Source organism: Lichenostomus cassidix, unplaced genomic scaffold (genome assembly GCF_008360975.1).
Source record: "Lichenostomus cassidix isolate B80296 unplaced genomic scaffold, HeHo_3.0 HiC_scaffold_889, whole genome shotgun sequence".
NCBI classification, from domain to species: Eukaryota; Metazoa; Chordata; class Aves; order Passeriformes; family Meliphagidae; genus Lichenostomus; species Lichenostomus cassidix.
This window is the reverse complement of record NW_028147810.1, coordinates 14,569-29,669: the sequence shown is the minus strand read 5'-3', so window position 1 is coordinate 29,669 and position 15,101 is coordinate 14,569. Positions and strand designations below refer to the sequence as shown.

Sequence of the window (15,101 nt, the reverse complement as noted above, 5' to 3'; positions counted from 1 at the left end):
TATAATGTATACGTATAGAGTTATTATTTATTATATTATTATTTCACTTGCCGAGATGAATCTGAGCTCAAGATTAAAAACTTCTTCTGTCACTCCATGTTGGAACATTACACCAATCGTTCCTTTTGTTGGTGCTGTTTCCAGTATGCTGTTAACAAAATCCATGTATGTCTTCCCAAACCCACAGGTTCTTCTCCTTTTTCCAAATGCAATTTTTGGATGCATTTTAATACATCCAGCAGATCAGCTGCTTTTAGCTGACTTCCCCATTGCTCACACGGTGCTCTGATCTCAGCCCACTCCAGAGCCAGTGAACTATAGGGAAGGTCTTCCCATCAGGGAATCTTGGATGGGACCAATTCCTTACATTTATATTTAAAAAGTGACATTTTGCTGTGATCTGGACAGACTATGCCAATTTTGTTTTGCCAGTGGGCAGGGCCAGCACCAAAGACACAGACACCAACTGAAGGAATCACTGCAATTTCCTATAGCTCAGAGCAGCAAAGAATCACAACAGGAGAAGCTCAGCAATGCACCCAATCATTCCTACCAAAGACTGCCTGAAGGGATTTAGAAAGATCCATCACCAGTTACCCTCAGACTTTACCATCACCCAGCCCCACACATCAGCTGGGGAAGCTGTCACAGCCAAGGACTGCAGAGCCACTCTGGACACTGGCAATTCCTGCAGCTGTGTCCAGCCACAGGTGAGGCTTCCAACCTTGCTGGGAGAGAGCCCAGCCTGGAGAGTGCTGAACAAACAAACTGACAGCACTTCCAGTGCAGGAAAATCTGGATTCATTCTCCTCTTGGATTCTCCCAAAGCCTGGCCAGGGCTCAAGGAGGAACCAAGAGATTTGACTTTGACCATACACCCCCAAACCAGGCCAGATGTTGGATTTCATGGCCTTGTTTAGCTTCTAAATACAGAAAAGTCAATACATGTTTCACTAATCAGTGGATACATCTATCACAATGCTAATGATCATGAATATTTCACTAATGAGTGGATACAAAGATAACCTTTGTTTGGAAGGTTCATGGAGAGGTCACCTTTGGCTCAGGCCTGTTGTTCAGGCCTCAGTCAGGCCTCTTGTTCAGGCCTTGGCACTTCAGGAATGTGGTTTAGTGCTGGGCTGACAGTGCTGGGTGAACGGCTGGGCTTGATGAGCTCAGAGGTCTTTTCCAACAGAAAGGACTCTAGAATTCCAGGATTTTATCTGCTCCATTCAGCTTGGTCCACGTTAGCAGCATTAGTTTGCTCAGAAAGTTCCCTCTTGGTCAGCTCTTGAGGCCTAAGGCTTCAGCTCCTTTAGCTCCTGGTGCTAAGCTGCTCATGCTGAACGAGACAACTCGGAGAGAAGAATACAGTTAATCCAGTTCCTTCTGGGACACTGAGAGGGGAGGGTGTGAAAACAGGAGCATTGTTTGGTGTCACCTCCTCTCTGCCCTTCAGGCCTTTCAGTGCTCTGAAACAGCCAAGAGCTTTCTTCAAGAGTGCAAGGAAGCAGCTGTTCCTTCTGCCAGGTCTGGCTCTCTCCAGTCTCTGCACTTGACTGCTTTTGTCCCTCTTGCTGTGCCCTCTGTTCCCCCTCTGCTCACTGGCTGCTGCCCAGGACTGTGGAACTGGCCCAGATCAAGTGCTCGAGAGCCTCATTTCTCTGCCCTTGGAGCTGCCTGGGCACAGCAGCCTTTTCCATCTGCAAGCTCCATATGGACAGGGAGTGCCCAGCTCCGTTCCTTGCACAACCTCCAGGAGCCCAGGGCCTGCCATCTCAAGTCCCTGCTGGCACTGAGGGCTCCCAGGTGCCTCAGGCTGCTGTGACACCACTGCAAACAGGAGGCAAGAGTGGCAGGGGCTGTGCTCAAAGTCAGCTCCATTTCCTGCTGCTGCTGTGGGGTCGTTTGTCCAGCCCTGCCCCAGACTCAGGGATCAGCTCCAGGCCCTGCTGCTGCTCCCTCGGGATCAGCCACAGTTTGGTTGTTGCTCTCAATGCCAGCAGAAGCAGTGGCTGAAGCAGCAGGTGCTGACAGTGCCCCAAGCCCTGGGGCCAGTGGGAAGGGAGCTGCTTCACACGAGAACCAGGAGCAAAGGACGTTTCTTTTTTAGGACATGTTTTCTGTTTAAGGAAAAAAAGAATAGAAAAAAAGCCTAGATGAAATATGAAAGATAAAAACAAAACTCAGGTGTGTAGTGTAAAATCATCTGTAACCTTGGATTAAGAGGTAACTGATCTTTTGTAAAAGAGAGCTCAGTTATTTACTTTGTCAATGTGCTGATAGAATGGATCTATCTTACTGGCCTCAGCAGCCTTTTTTAACAGATTTTGGGGTTGTTTCCAATATTAAGTTATTTTAAATTGTGGTTGAAGCAATAGGAAATTGATTGTGCCATGCCAGCTCCAAGCAGGACTGGGAATCTAGATTCTGTTGATCCCCATCTCATTAGCAAGATGCCCTTCCTTCTCACCCTGTGAATGAGCTGTGCATTCCCTTTGAAATTGTCAGGGGTTTCTTAAAGACGCAAAGTCCCACTTACAGCTTTTTGCTCTGGTTTGGAAGTGGAGAAGGGCAATTCTTCATTCACCAACTCCAGACAGGACTGCCTTAGGAACAACAGCCCAGTCGCCAGGTTTGGCTCACTCGCGGCACTTCTAGAGGAGGAAGAAAGTGCAATTGCACAATTCCAACCCAAAAGGAATGAAGAGTGGGACAGACAAAACATCTTGTGGACATACAGGCATTCAGCTGGGACTGTGGAGTGTTGGGGTTCTTGCCAATTGGATGTGTATCCCTCACTGCAATCTCTGGGCCTGCAGGAGAGTCTCACTCACCTGCACAAGCAGAAAGCTCCGTCGGTGTGCTCAGAACAGGCTCGTCTGATGCAGAGCTGTCAGAGCAATGGGAGGGCAGAGCAGGCCCAGCTGTGCTCAGGGCTGAGCCCCAGCAGAGCCCTGGCAGAGCCCAGAGCAGCCTCAGCATCCACAGAGCCCTGCTGGAAGGAGAGAAACCAGAAACTGCCTGTCAGCTGAAGGCTCCTGTCCCCCTTGTCCCAACTGCCTGCAGTGCCCAGGCCATGCTGGCTGAGCTCAGAGCTGTGCCCAAACCTCCCCATCATTGCTGCCTGTGGGAGGAGAGCAGGAGAGGACATGTGCCCAGCCTCCAGCCAGCCATGGCAGAGCCACCTCCTCAGCACCTGCCCAGAGCAGGATGCTCCTGTGCTCGCTGCCATCTCCCCAGAGCCCTCATCTCACCCCTGCTGAGAAGATGGGGATCCACCTCATGGCATCTGCTGCTGGAAGAAAAGCTGCTCCCAAAGGATGTCCTCACCTCTCTCCAAGGGCACATCTGAGCCATTCTGCAGCTAGTCCCAGCACTGCCCCATTCAGACCAGACAACAGTGAGAGCTCTTCCTTTAAAAACCAAACAGCAAAATAATGAGATTACAAAGAAAGGGTTTAAGCAAGAAAAAAGTTACAACATTATCACTGTCAGGAGCTCAAGGAAGGACTGACCCCTCCATGCCAGGGAAAAACCCACTCACGGCTGGGGGAAACCAAGGTTTCTCCCTTCCCCCTTCATTGCTCCCCCAAAATAATGGCAATCCAGGGCAAACAAGGGCAGTGGAGCAGCCCAAGCCCTTCCATGCCAAACAAACCTGCTGCTGCACAGCTTCTGGAGTCCCACCTCTGCTCCCCCCATGGGGGTTTGTTTTGGTCAGGGTGGCTGCCCCCAGCTCCAGCCCCAGCCCAGGGCACGCTACCGGCTGGGGGCTGCTGCTAGGGCCTGGGGCTGCTGCTCCCATTTGGGATCTAGCCCAGCTAAAAATCAGCTTGGCAGCCCACTGAAGAATGAGCTGCACCTGCCCCAGCAGAGCGGGCAGGGAGCCTTCGGTGCCCAGCCAGGCTGTGCAATGCCCACGTGTGGGAGCATCCCCCTGGCTGTGGACTCATCTGCACGTTGGCTGTGGAGCCTGGCTCTGAAGCAGGTGCCCAAATCCCAGTGCATCGTCTTCAGCTTACCAGGGGCCAGGTTGAGGGAGATCTTGTCATCCTCCACGTCGTCCTCCGTGTCTCCAGCAGCAGCCCCACCTGGTGCAGCTCCTCTGGGGGCTCCTTCTTCCCTGGGGGTGGGAGAGACCAGGCTGTCAGTGTTCTGCCCAGGGCCCCAGCTGAAGTGCGCCGAGCAGGACAAGCAAAAGCAGCTTTCGTGGTGGCCAGCAGTGCTGGCAAGAGCAGCTTAGCTCCAGCACATGAGAGAGCTGCGTGTTCCCATCCCATGGCCCCTGCTCTGTGACACGGGCATGACAAAAAAGGCTGCGTTCCTTGGATTTTTATTGCCAAGGGATTTGTGTGGAGCTGCCACTTACCAGGCCAGTGAATCCAATGGGCTGTGTGGCTCTCTCCCTTCTTCTACGGCTGATGAATATCCTGCACCCAAGGATCACTGAACAGGTCTTCCAAGGATGGCCTGTCCATGGAGTGCACGGATAAACACCACCGGATGAGTCCTTGGCAGTCTGCGGAGAGGAAGCAGAAAGTGCCAGTCAGTTGGAGAAGGCTCCTGTCTGCTTTGCCTCACTATTCCTGAGCACGCCCAGGCTATGCTGGATATGCTCAGAGCTCAGCCTAAGCTTCCCCATGCATTCTCTCCTTGGGAGGAGAGCGGGATGTGTGCCACCTCCTCAGCAGCTGCCAGAGCAGGAGCTCATGAGCCCGCTGCTGCCTCCCAGCGCTGCTCTTCCCCCCCGTGCCGCAGAGATGAGGATGCACCTGGAGAGAGCCGTTCTGGCAGCGGGAGCTGGCCCCAGCTGATACTTCGGCCCCTGCTGAACGGGTGCTCCCCGCAGACCATCTGGTGCAACACGATGCCCAGGGACCAGATGGTAGCTGGCTCGCCGTAGTACCAGCCGAAGTCCTTCCACTCCGGGGGGCTGTAGGCTGCTGTTCCTACAGAATACACACACAGTCCATCAGGGGAACGCTGCCTGCTCCCAGAGCCTCGCCCCAGCATCCCTGGGCATGCTGTGCGAGCCACTGCCTTCTCGCCAGCAGTGGGACTCGTGCACAAACCTGGGCTTGCAAGAGGGCAGCCCTGGGAAGCCCTGGGAAGGCCCAAGCTTGGGCCCTGACATGCTGGGCCACCAGATGCTGGGAGTGGGAGCAAAGCCCTGGCTGGGCTCACCTGCAAAGCTGGTGTATGCTGCCTCCTGGAGATAGGTGCCACAGCCGAAGTCAATCAGCTTGGCCTGTCCCGTGCACAGGTCGATGATGATGTTCTCTGGTTTGATGTCCCTGTGCAGGACCCCGCAGATGGTGCAGTGCCACACAGCCTCCAGGACCTGCTGGAACAGCTCCCGCGCCACCTCCTCGGACAGGAAGCCCCGTGCCCGAATGAAGCGGGAGAGGTCCTGGGAGTGCTCCGGGCGCTCCATCACCATCCAGATGCAGGTGGAGAGCTCAGCCCACTCCAACAACTGGATGATGCTAGGGCACCCCGTGGACACCTTGCTCAGCAGGACTATCTCCAGGGGTGCGCTGGTGCCGTCAGGCTGCGGGAGGAGCACCGTGCCGTCAGCGGGGCTGATGCCGTGCCGGGGCTCCGCAATGATGCCCTCAGCCAGCCCGGTATGCTCTGCGTCCTCCGCTGAGCCCACGCTCCCGCTCCCTCTCCATCCCTCCCTCCTTCCCTCCCTGCAGGCGTCCTGGTGCCCTGCAGCCTGCCGGGCCCCGGCTTATCCCCACGGACCCGGCACGCCCCGCTTTCTCCCGCTCGCCCCAATGGCTCACTCACCAGCTCGGCCCAATGCCGGATGCGGCTCCGGGACACACACTTCATGGCCACTTGCGAGCCAAGGGGAGCAGTGGCATGAGCTCGCCGCCCGCCCTGCCCAGCCCCACCCTCCTCCTCCTCCTCCGCCCGCCGCCAGCCCCGCCACTCACCGGGGCGCCGTCCGCCACGCGTGTCGCTGCATAGACGCTGCCGAACCCGCCTTTGCCCAGCAGCGAGCCCACCCGGTACCGCTCCAGCAGGGCCTCCGGCGTCGTTCCTGCGGGCGAGACGCGGATCTCAGCCTCCGGCCCGGGGCCACCCGCGGCCCCCGACCGCCTCTGCACCGCCCCGGGCCGGGCATCGCCCTCGCAACGGGGCAGCGGCGGCTCGGGGCCGGCGGCCGCGCTGTTGAGCGGCGGAGCTCGGGCCGGGGAAGCTGCGGCCGAGGCGGCGGGAGCGGCCGAGTCGTGTGTGTCCTCCTCGGGCTCCGGGAGGAGCCGGGGCCGCCGCCGGGCTTGGAGCCGGGGCCGCCGCCGGGCTTGGAGCCGGGGCCGCCGGGGCTGGCGCCGGGCTTGGGGCCGGGACAGCCGGGGCCGCCGCCCGCACAGGCGGAGCCAGGGACAGGCGATGCTGCCCCAGCCGTGGCCACTGAGGCCCGCCCAGCAGCGCCACAGCCATGCCGGCGACAGCCGGGCGGAGCCGAGAGCGCGGCGGGCCGCCCGGGGGCGGGAAGGGGGCAGCCCCGGCCGGGGCTGGGGGCGGGCCGGGCGCATGGCCCCGCCCGGCAGGGGGAGAGGGAGCCCGCGAAAGGGAGGGGACACAGGGAAAGGGACACCGGGAGAGGAGGCGGGACAGGGGGAGAGGGAGAGGAGGAGCAGGAGAAAGGGACGGAGAGGGTCCTAGAAACTGTTCCTTAGCTGCAGCTGCGCCGCTGCCGCCGCTGCAACTGAAGCTCCGGGGCCGTTAGTCCGAGTCTCCGTTAGTCCGAGTCTCCGTTTGTCCGAGTGGCCGTTTGTCCGAGTGGCCGTTTGTCCGAGTGGCCGTTTGTCCGTTCCCCGCTCGCCCCCGCGCGCCCCACGGCCGAGCCCCGCGCGCCCCCGGGGGCAGCCCCTGAGTCTGTCCATACACGGGAACTTTGCCGTGTTCAGCCCACATCCAGAGGCTTGACTGCTGCACAGTGGCACAGCAATCCCCTTGGCTGCTCTGTGCATTGTTCCTGCTGAGGGTCAAACACTAGCGGAGCACATTCCCTGTCTCTAGAATTCATACCTGACCCAAGCACTGCACTTGTGTCTCCAGCATTGCTTTCCAAGCAGAACAGGGAAAGACAAACTGTGTGTAACTCATGGTATTACAGAGAGTCTAAAACATGCTATGTCATGGATCTTCGAGGTGAGATCCATTTGCAGTTAATGGCATAGAGAAGTAGTGCAACATGGAAAAGGAGAGCACATAAATAAATAGAGGAAAACATCTCAGATTGTTTCTTTGCATTTTCATTTCACTTCTGGAAAGCTGTTTCAGTTTTCCAGGAATCTTCTCCACAGTCCTGTTTGCTCTTTTCAAGAACCTTTCCTGGAGGGAATGAATTGCAGGGATTATTGGGCTGAGCTGGCCCTGGCCGGGTGCCTGGTGCCACCAAAGCCGCTCTGTCACTCTCCTCACAGGTGCAGGACACAGAACTCAGGAGGAAAGGCTCGTGTGCTGGGATGAGGGCAGGGAGAGGTCACTCACTGGTCACTGTCAGGGGCACAACAGACACAAGTTAGGGAAATTAATGGAATTGATTTCTAAGCAAATCACAGTATGAGAAGGAGAACTAAAACAAACCCTAACAAAACAGTTTCCCCACGCCCTCCTTCCCAGGCTCCCAGCCTCCACCTGCAGTCCCTGCTCTGCTCTATCTGCACAGGAAATTTGTCACCAGCCACAAACTTTGCTTTAGCCTCATCTCGGGATCCCTTCCTGGAGAGGAAGAACTTTCTCCAGCAGAGATTTGGAGTGTGACAGCCTTTGAGGCTCAGGGTGTTTCCCCTGCAGCTCCTTGTAGGTCTCCTCTTCCTGTGCTGGGTCTCCTGTGCCACAGAACTCTGCCAGCTGCAGCTTTGCAACCATCAGCTCAAGGTCTGGATGTTCCTGAACAATTTGCTCGAGGTCCTTGGGGGCTGCATCCAATGCATTCTTCTTGTCTTCCCCCTTTGCATGGAGCCAGTGGATCTGCTGGCCCCTGGCCAGGGCCTGGCAGAGCAGGTGGAACCTGGGTCCTGCTGCAGGAGCTGGGGGAGCTCCAGGACTCGCTCTGGCCGCTGGAGCAGCCACAACACAAGCCGTTCCCAGCCAGGAGCCGAGGGCTCTGTGTGGCTCTGCAGGACCTTGTCCCTGGGGCTCGTCTGGATCAGCGCGGGCAGCTGGGCTGCACTTGGCTTCCTTTGTGTCCCTGCTTGCCCTGGGACAGCAGCTGCCCAGCGCCGAGGGGACAGCAATGGCACCGGGGCAGTTTGGGGTGAGGTTCAGTGTCTGTGCCTGGCAGAAATCCCAAATCCTTCCCGAAGGAGCAGCGAGTGCTGACAGAGCACAGGATGCTCTGCTGAGCACGGGATGGACTCAGGGTGGACAGCTCCGGACTGGTGCTGCCAGTGCCGCGTGGGGCGGGGCCGCTTTGGGGACCCCCCAGGGCAGAGCGCTTTGGGCTGCTTTGGGGCTCTGGGCACCTGCAAAACCGGCGCTGGGCACGGCAAGAGCGTGTGGGGGCAGCTGGGGCCCTACTGGTGGCACTGGTGGCGCTGGGAGTCCCCCGGCCGCAGGTGAGGAGCTCTGTGGTGAGCTGGGGGAGGATCAGGGGGATGGGGCTGGTAGATGGGAGAAGGGGTGCTAAAAGGTGGGGTGAGACCCCCCTAACCGAGTGGGAGGGGAGTGGAACCCTGTAAAAATCAATGTTTACCAAATATGTTAAAAGCCACTAAGAATGAAGAGGGATGGATGAATTAGCTTTTGTAATGAGGGAAATAAAGGAAAAAACCCACAACAAAACCCACTGGGGGACTGAGTCCAGGATATCTAATCTCTGAAATTCTCTGCTTGGTGTGGGATAGAATGAAATTGCAAAATCGGTAACAGTGAATTGTTCAATTTATTTAAAAACAATCCCATAAACAGGAAAAGGCCACCTCCTGGAACAGTTAAACTGGGAAATTCACCTGGAAGTTACTGGAAATCTATTTCTCCAAATTACCCAGACAAATTTGGAATCACTGTCTTTTGGTATTGGTGAACAAATTTTCTGGATGGCCAGAGGTCTTTCCCTGTCGCACCAATAAATCCAGGGAAGTGGTAAATATTATGCTTAATCAATCATACCAAGATTTGGGGGCAACTTGGTTTGTCTTCAGGGAGAAGCCTCCATTTTATAGCAGATGTGGTGCAACAGCTGAGCAAAACCCTGGGTATAAAAAAGGACTGACAGAGCCCTTGATGACCACAGGTGAGTGGGAAAATGGAAAGGATGAATCAGAATATGAAACAACAAATTAGGAAAATGTGCCAAGAAACCTCTTTAAAACAGCCACAGACCCTTCCTCTGGCTCTTCTGTGAGTCAGAATTCAGCCAGGGACAAAAACAGTGAATTGCTGTAGGGTTGGCTGTACCAAACACCATCAGTTCCTGGAGAAATCCATCCAAAGGGAGAAACAGACTTAAATCTATACCTGGTTTCTTTAGGAAAGGTGGTTTATAACCCTGTCAGGACCAGTTGCTGTGGATGTCCCTGTTGATCCATTCCAGTCTGGGGATTTTGTGTATGTAAAGAGTTGGAGCTCTGAACCCTTGAAGGAAGAGTGCAAAGGAGCTTTCCAAGTTCTCCTGGTAACCTACACTGCCCTCAGGATGGAAGGAATTGAACCCTGGGTTCATCACACGCAGCTAAAACCAGCAACCACACATTAAATACAGCACAGAGAAAACTGACTGATACCCTGGACCCTGCAGGTTACATATATATATATATATATACACTACTGTTTTAGGTATCAAATATGATTTTCTAAGGGGATGCTGTTTATTGGATCTAGATGAAGATGATGACTAATTGCATATTTATAATAACAATAGAAACTATGTTGTTAACCTCTGGGGAGGGAAATGTGGTCTTAAAGTTAGTGCAAGATTTTTGCAGATTACAGAATGTAACCCCTATAACAGCTTGTTTGCCAACACATTTTCTCTGCAGAAAATCCAATTCCGTGGGGAGCTTTAGTCAGCGCTTTGACAAAAATCTGGGAACAGGTGTGGGAAGGAAATAGCACCCAGGGCAAATGGAAAGGGATGGAAGGAGAATATTCCTTCCAAAGGAATTCTTACACATCAGAACGACACTGTTGAGAATTGTAATATCTCAAAACTGGACCTGGAAATCACCTCAGGAAATATCTATTGGCTGACAGATTGCACTGAATACCCCTTGGGGATGTCAAATTCCAGAAGTATGGAATAGCCCTCAGACAGGACAGTGGGAATATATCCAGCCAGTTCAGTGGTGTCTGGACTGGGAAGGGAGCCCAGGCCTCCCAGAGGACCCCTTACAGGTGGGTATAAAATACCCTGATTTAATAAGGCCAAGGCCAAAGGATCCCAGGGCAAAGGAAAAGTGGAATTGCATTTGGATAGACACTTGAACTGTTTGGAATCCTGAGGTACAGTGGCTCATGGCTGTGGCCCAGGCTCTGAGGGTGGGATGTGTCTGTAGAAATTATTCTGCCTTTCTTAATGACACCTGTTAGGTCTCACCTAACAAACAGTTCAGCTTGGCAAGTCACAGACTGTCAGCAGGACATGGTGAAATCATTAGTTCACTCAGGATGAGTGGGAAGTGATGGAATTTGGGGCACACATTTGCCCTTGGGGGAATCAAGAGCACAATGGACACTTGGGGTTTTAAGGTTATGTCCCTTGTGGAAGGAATCACCCCTGGGAACCCAGCTGTGGGGAAAGGTTAAAGGGGATGAAACTTGGAAACATCCCAGCATGGGAACTGCAGTGGGATGGATTTTAGAATCCATCTTTACTCCTCAAAGATCTGCCTTTAGGAACAGACCAAACACACAGCATTGGACTGCAAATGGGAACTTTAGTGAATGCAACTCAGTTGGGGTTTACTGAAATAAATGCACAATTGCAAGCCACAACTAAAATGACCTTACAGAACAAACTGTCATTAGATCTTTTGCTGTTACATGGAGTATGAGGATACTTGAATTGAAACAACAAACTTGTGTGCACCTTCTAAATGTGATGCTGAATTGGATGATCAGGCAGAGAGGATAAAATCGGTTGCTGCATCCAGCAGGGAATTAAGGGGAGGATTAGAAAGTAACTGGTTAAATAAAATATTTAAAGGACTTGGATTTTCTCTGACTGCTTGGTTGGCCTTACTTTTGTAAAATATGATTGGGATCACAGTAATAATTGTGATTATGACACTTGTTTTAAGCTGTGTAAAGAACACAACTGTGAATGCAACTGAGGAACTGACAGAATGTGAGTAAAATAGCAGAGTGAGGCTTATGAAGGCTTGAAGGGAAGAGGAGCTTCCCAAGCCTCAAAGAGGGGGAATGTTGCCAGATGAAAAATCATTTGCACCTGCTGGGTTCATACAATGCTTATTCTCCAGAACCCCCTGGCCCCTGGAACCTCACAGTGCTTATTCTGTAGGAAGCAATGAGCCCAGGTGTGCCAACTTCTACCAGCTCACCAGGCAGTCAGGTATGACTTTGGGGTCACCAACCACCAGGGACCACCAAAGAGAGCCCCAGGACAGAAGAACAGATGTGCAAAGAGTGGGGGGAAGTATGGTAATGATTTTGGGTAAAAGATGATCATATGTAAGTTTATTCTGGGACAATCACTGAATAGGTCTGTAAAATACAGGATAGAAACAGGAACTTTCCCGTGCTCAGCATGCACAGCTTTGGAAGGAGCTCTTCCCTGTGCATCTGGCCAAATAAAGAATGCTGCTGCTTAATGCTGCACTGGTGTTAAGAAGGTTTTTATTTTACTGAATTTTTGGGAACACCTCTGTGGCTGTCATAGAACCACAGAGCAGCTGTGATGTCAGAAAGGAGCTGTGTGACATCACAGAATGCATTGTGTGAGGTCATCAAGCAGCTATGACATCATAGAGGGAATGAGTGACATCACAGAGCAGGCTGTGACACAGAGGAGGCTGTGTGACATCACAGAGAGGGCTGTGACATCACAGGATGGTGATGGGACATGGTAGAGTGGGCTGTGATATCACAGAGCTGCCTGTGGGACATCACAGAGTGGGCTGTGACACTACGGGGTGGTGGTGTGACATCACAGAGCAGGGTTGTGACATCACATATAGGGCTGTGACATCACAGGGCAGTTCTGTGACATCACAGAAAGGCTGTGGGACATCACAGAATGGGTAGTGACACGCAGAGTGGGTTGTGTCATCATAGGGGGGACTGTGTGACATCACAGGGCAGCTGTTAAATCACAGACTTACTCTGTGACATCATAGAGGAGGCAGTGACATCACAGAGTGAGCTGTGACATCACAGCGCAGGTGTATGAAATTACAGGGAGGTATGACATCATAGAGTTGTCTGTGACATCACACGGTGGCTGTGTGATGTCACAGAGGGCTGGGTGAGGTCACTGTGAGGTCACTCAACCCCACCCACCTTCACAGTTCCCCCAGAGAAGTCCAACACTGCTGATCTGACCCCAAGCACTGTCCCACCTGCAGGATCTGCTTCCCATCAGCCTCTTCCTCCTGCAGCCCCAAGCCCAGGTTGGTGCTAAACAAAGGGCGCTGGCTCAGGGTCATCCCCCGGCGGGGGCTGTGCACCCCCTCTGCCCCCTCCCCAAATTCCCTCCTGGGGGGAGCAGGAGCTGGGTCAGGAGCCCCGTGGGGAGGGAAAAGGGGGTGACACTGGGATGGGGAGGGGTCACCCACGCTCTGGGGGACACACATGATCCCTGGGGACACCCCTCACCTTCTCCCACAGCACCAGGAGGATGAACCCCAGCATGGAGCCCCTGAACCCTGGCAGCATCTTGGGGAGCAGCGTCTGGGGGCAGCTTTGGGGGTCTGGGGGATCACAATGGCCTCAAAGCCCCTCCCAGCTCCATAGTCACTCACAGGCCTCTTAAACCACCCCACAGCTCCTTCTAGGATCCTCCCAAACCACTCCCTGCAATATAAATGGTCCCAAGAGACACCATAACCCCTTTCCTATCTTCTCCAAGACCCACCCAAATTCTCTCCAAGCCACAGAGCCAGGCCAGGACCCCAAAACTCCCTCACAGACTCCACCAAGACCCTTCCAAGCACCACAAATGCCCCCAAGAGCCACAAAAGCCCCTCCCAGTCCCCTCAGGAACCCCTAAACCCCCTCCCAGCCCCCATGACACTGACCAGGAGAGGTTGGTGGACAGGAACAACCACAGCTGGGGGCAGCTTGGGCACTTCAGCAGCAATTTGAGCACCTTGAGGAGCACACCCCAAATGGGGAGACCCAGGCCAGGCACTGGGACAAAAAACCGGAATTAATGGAGAACAGATGGGCTCAGGTGGACACGTTTTGCTGGCACAACTATGAGATCATGGCCATGTACCCCAGCCTGGGCAGCCCCAGAACACCCAAATCCTCATTAATTTTCCCCTGAATCTCAAAGTCACCCACAAATCCCAGTAAAATGGTGCAGCTTTAGATTACTTTGTTTCATTTATTTAATTTTACCCCAATTTTGGGTTGTTTTTACAGGATGAAGAAGGAAATTATTCAGGTTGGAAAAGATCTCTAAGATCATCCAGTGTTGCTTGATGCCACCAGAAGAAACAACTGGACACAGCAGGTGACATTTTTTAGGGGATATAAAGTTAATAAATCAGCCCTTCCCAAAGAATTTCCGATATCAATGTGAGTCCTGATGGATGTTCCAGCCTGTGTTTGTCCAGGTGGCTACAGGGAATCAGGAGGATGTGGAAGCCACCAGCCAGGTGTCTTCCCAGTGTGGGTCCCTGCAAGTGAGGGTCATCAGGGCTCTTCCCAACGTAGGTGCTCCAATGGGGAATGAAGTTGGAGCAGCACATGAAGCTCTTTCTGCAGTCAGGGCACTTGCAGGGCTTCCCTTACCAGTGGCTCCGTTGGTGTTTGGTCAAGTGAGAACTGCTGGAGAAGCTCTTCCCACACTCAGGACACTCATAGGGTCTCTCCCCAGTGTGGATGCGCCGGTGGGTGATGAGGGTGGAGTTGTTCTTGAAGCCCTTCCTGCACTCAGGGCAGCAGAAGGGTCTCTCCCCTGTGTGAATCCGCCCGTGTAGAAGGAGGTTGGAGCTGGTCAGAAACCTCTTCCCACATTTGGAACACTCATAGGGCCTCTCCCCAGTGTGGACCATCTGGTGCTTGATCATGTGAGAGCTCCAGTTGAAGCTCTTCCCACATTCCCCACACTCATAAGGCCGTTCCCCAGTGTGGATTCTCTCATGGACGATCAGCTCAGACCTCCTGCCGAAGCTCTTCCTACATTGCTCACACTCAAAAGGCCTCCCACCAGTGTGGATCCTCTGGTGGCGAATCAGGCTGTAGCTTTTGCTGAAGCTCTTCCCACATTCCCCACACTCAGAGGGTCTCTCCCCGGTGTGGATGTGCTGGTGGCTGACAAGGTGGGAGTTGAGCTTGAAGCCCATCCTGCAGTCAGGACAGCGGAAGGGTCTCTCCTCTGTGTGAATACACTGGTGCAGGAGGAGGTTGGAGCTGGTGTGAAGCCTCTTCCCACACTCAAAACACTTCTAGGGCCTCTCCCCAGTGTGGATCCTCTTGTGACCCTGCTGCTTGCTTTTCTTCCAGGACTGATGGAGGTGATGGACATCCTGTATATACGTTTTATTAGTTGTTGTTATGGCCTTTTGTAAATATGTTTTTTAAATTTTAGTTTTTGGATACAACCTTCCACTATAAATGCATTCTATAGATTGTTGTAGTTATAAAGATTCTTCTGTTGTAAATACCTTCTGCAGCATGTTGTTGTTGCTGCTCTTCTGTAAATAAATTGTCATTTGTTTTCCACTCCCGAGCTTTCTTTGCCATTCCTCTGGGCACAAGCCGCATATACAGGGTTGTGATTTGGGCTTGCTCCCTGTTCCTGGGGCTGGAGGTCTCTGGGGCTGCTGGCACGGCCACCCCAGGGCTGGGGCTCTCTGCGCACGGGGAGCTTTCACTCACGCTGCTCCCGGCACTGGGCGCTGCCCGTGTTCCTGGGCTGAGGCAGAGCAGTGTCCCCAGGAGCATGTCTGTCA

The 15,101-nt window shown here is 53.7% G+C and overlaps 2 protein-coding genes across 2 annotated transcripts in view; both read right to left on the bottom strand.

The window, feature by feature from the left end:
* LOC146420671 (uncharacterized) overlaps window positions 1-14,492 on the bottom strand; it is a 38,208-nt gene extending 23,716 nt beyond the window's left edge. Inside the window, exon 1 of the mRNA XM_085048034.1 lies at window positions 13,939-14,492. Within this exon, the coding sequence (XP_084904160.1) occupies window positions 13,939-14,492 (554 nt within the window). The remainder of the gene's footprint in view (window positions 1-13,938) is intronic.
* Window positions 3,950-6,548, bottom strand: LOC146420672 (serine/threonine-protein kinase pim-1-like). Its single transcript, XM_085048035.1, has 6 exons — window positions 5,939-6,548; window positions 5,797-5,846; window positions 5,188-5,554; window positions 4,776-4,952; window positions 4,373-4,522; window positions 3,950-4,126 (listed from the first exon to the last, which is right to left on the bottom strand). The coding sequence occupies exons 1-5, from the start codon at window positions 6,546-6,548 to the stop codon at window positions 4,416-4,418; spliced, it is 1,311 nt and encodes a 436-aa protein (XP_084904161.1). The 3' UTR covers window positions 3,950-4,126; window positions 4,373-4,415.
* Window positions 14,493-15,101: the final 609 nt, after the last annotated feature.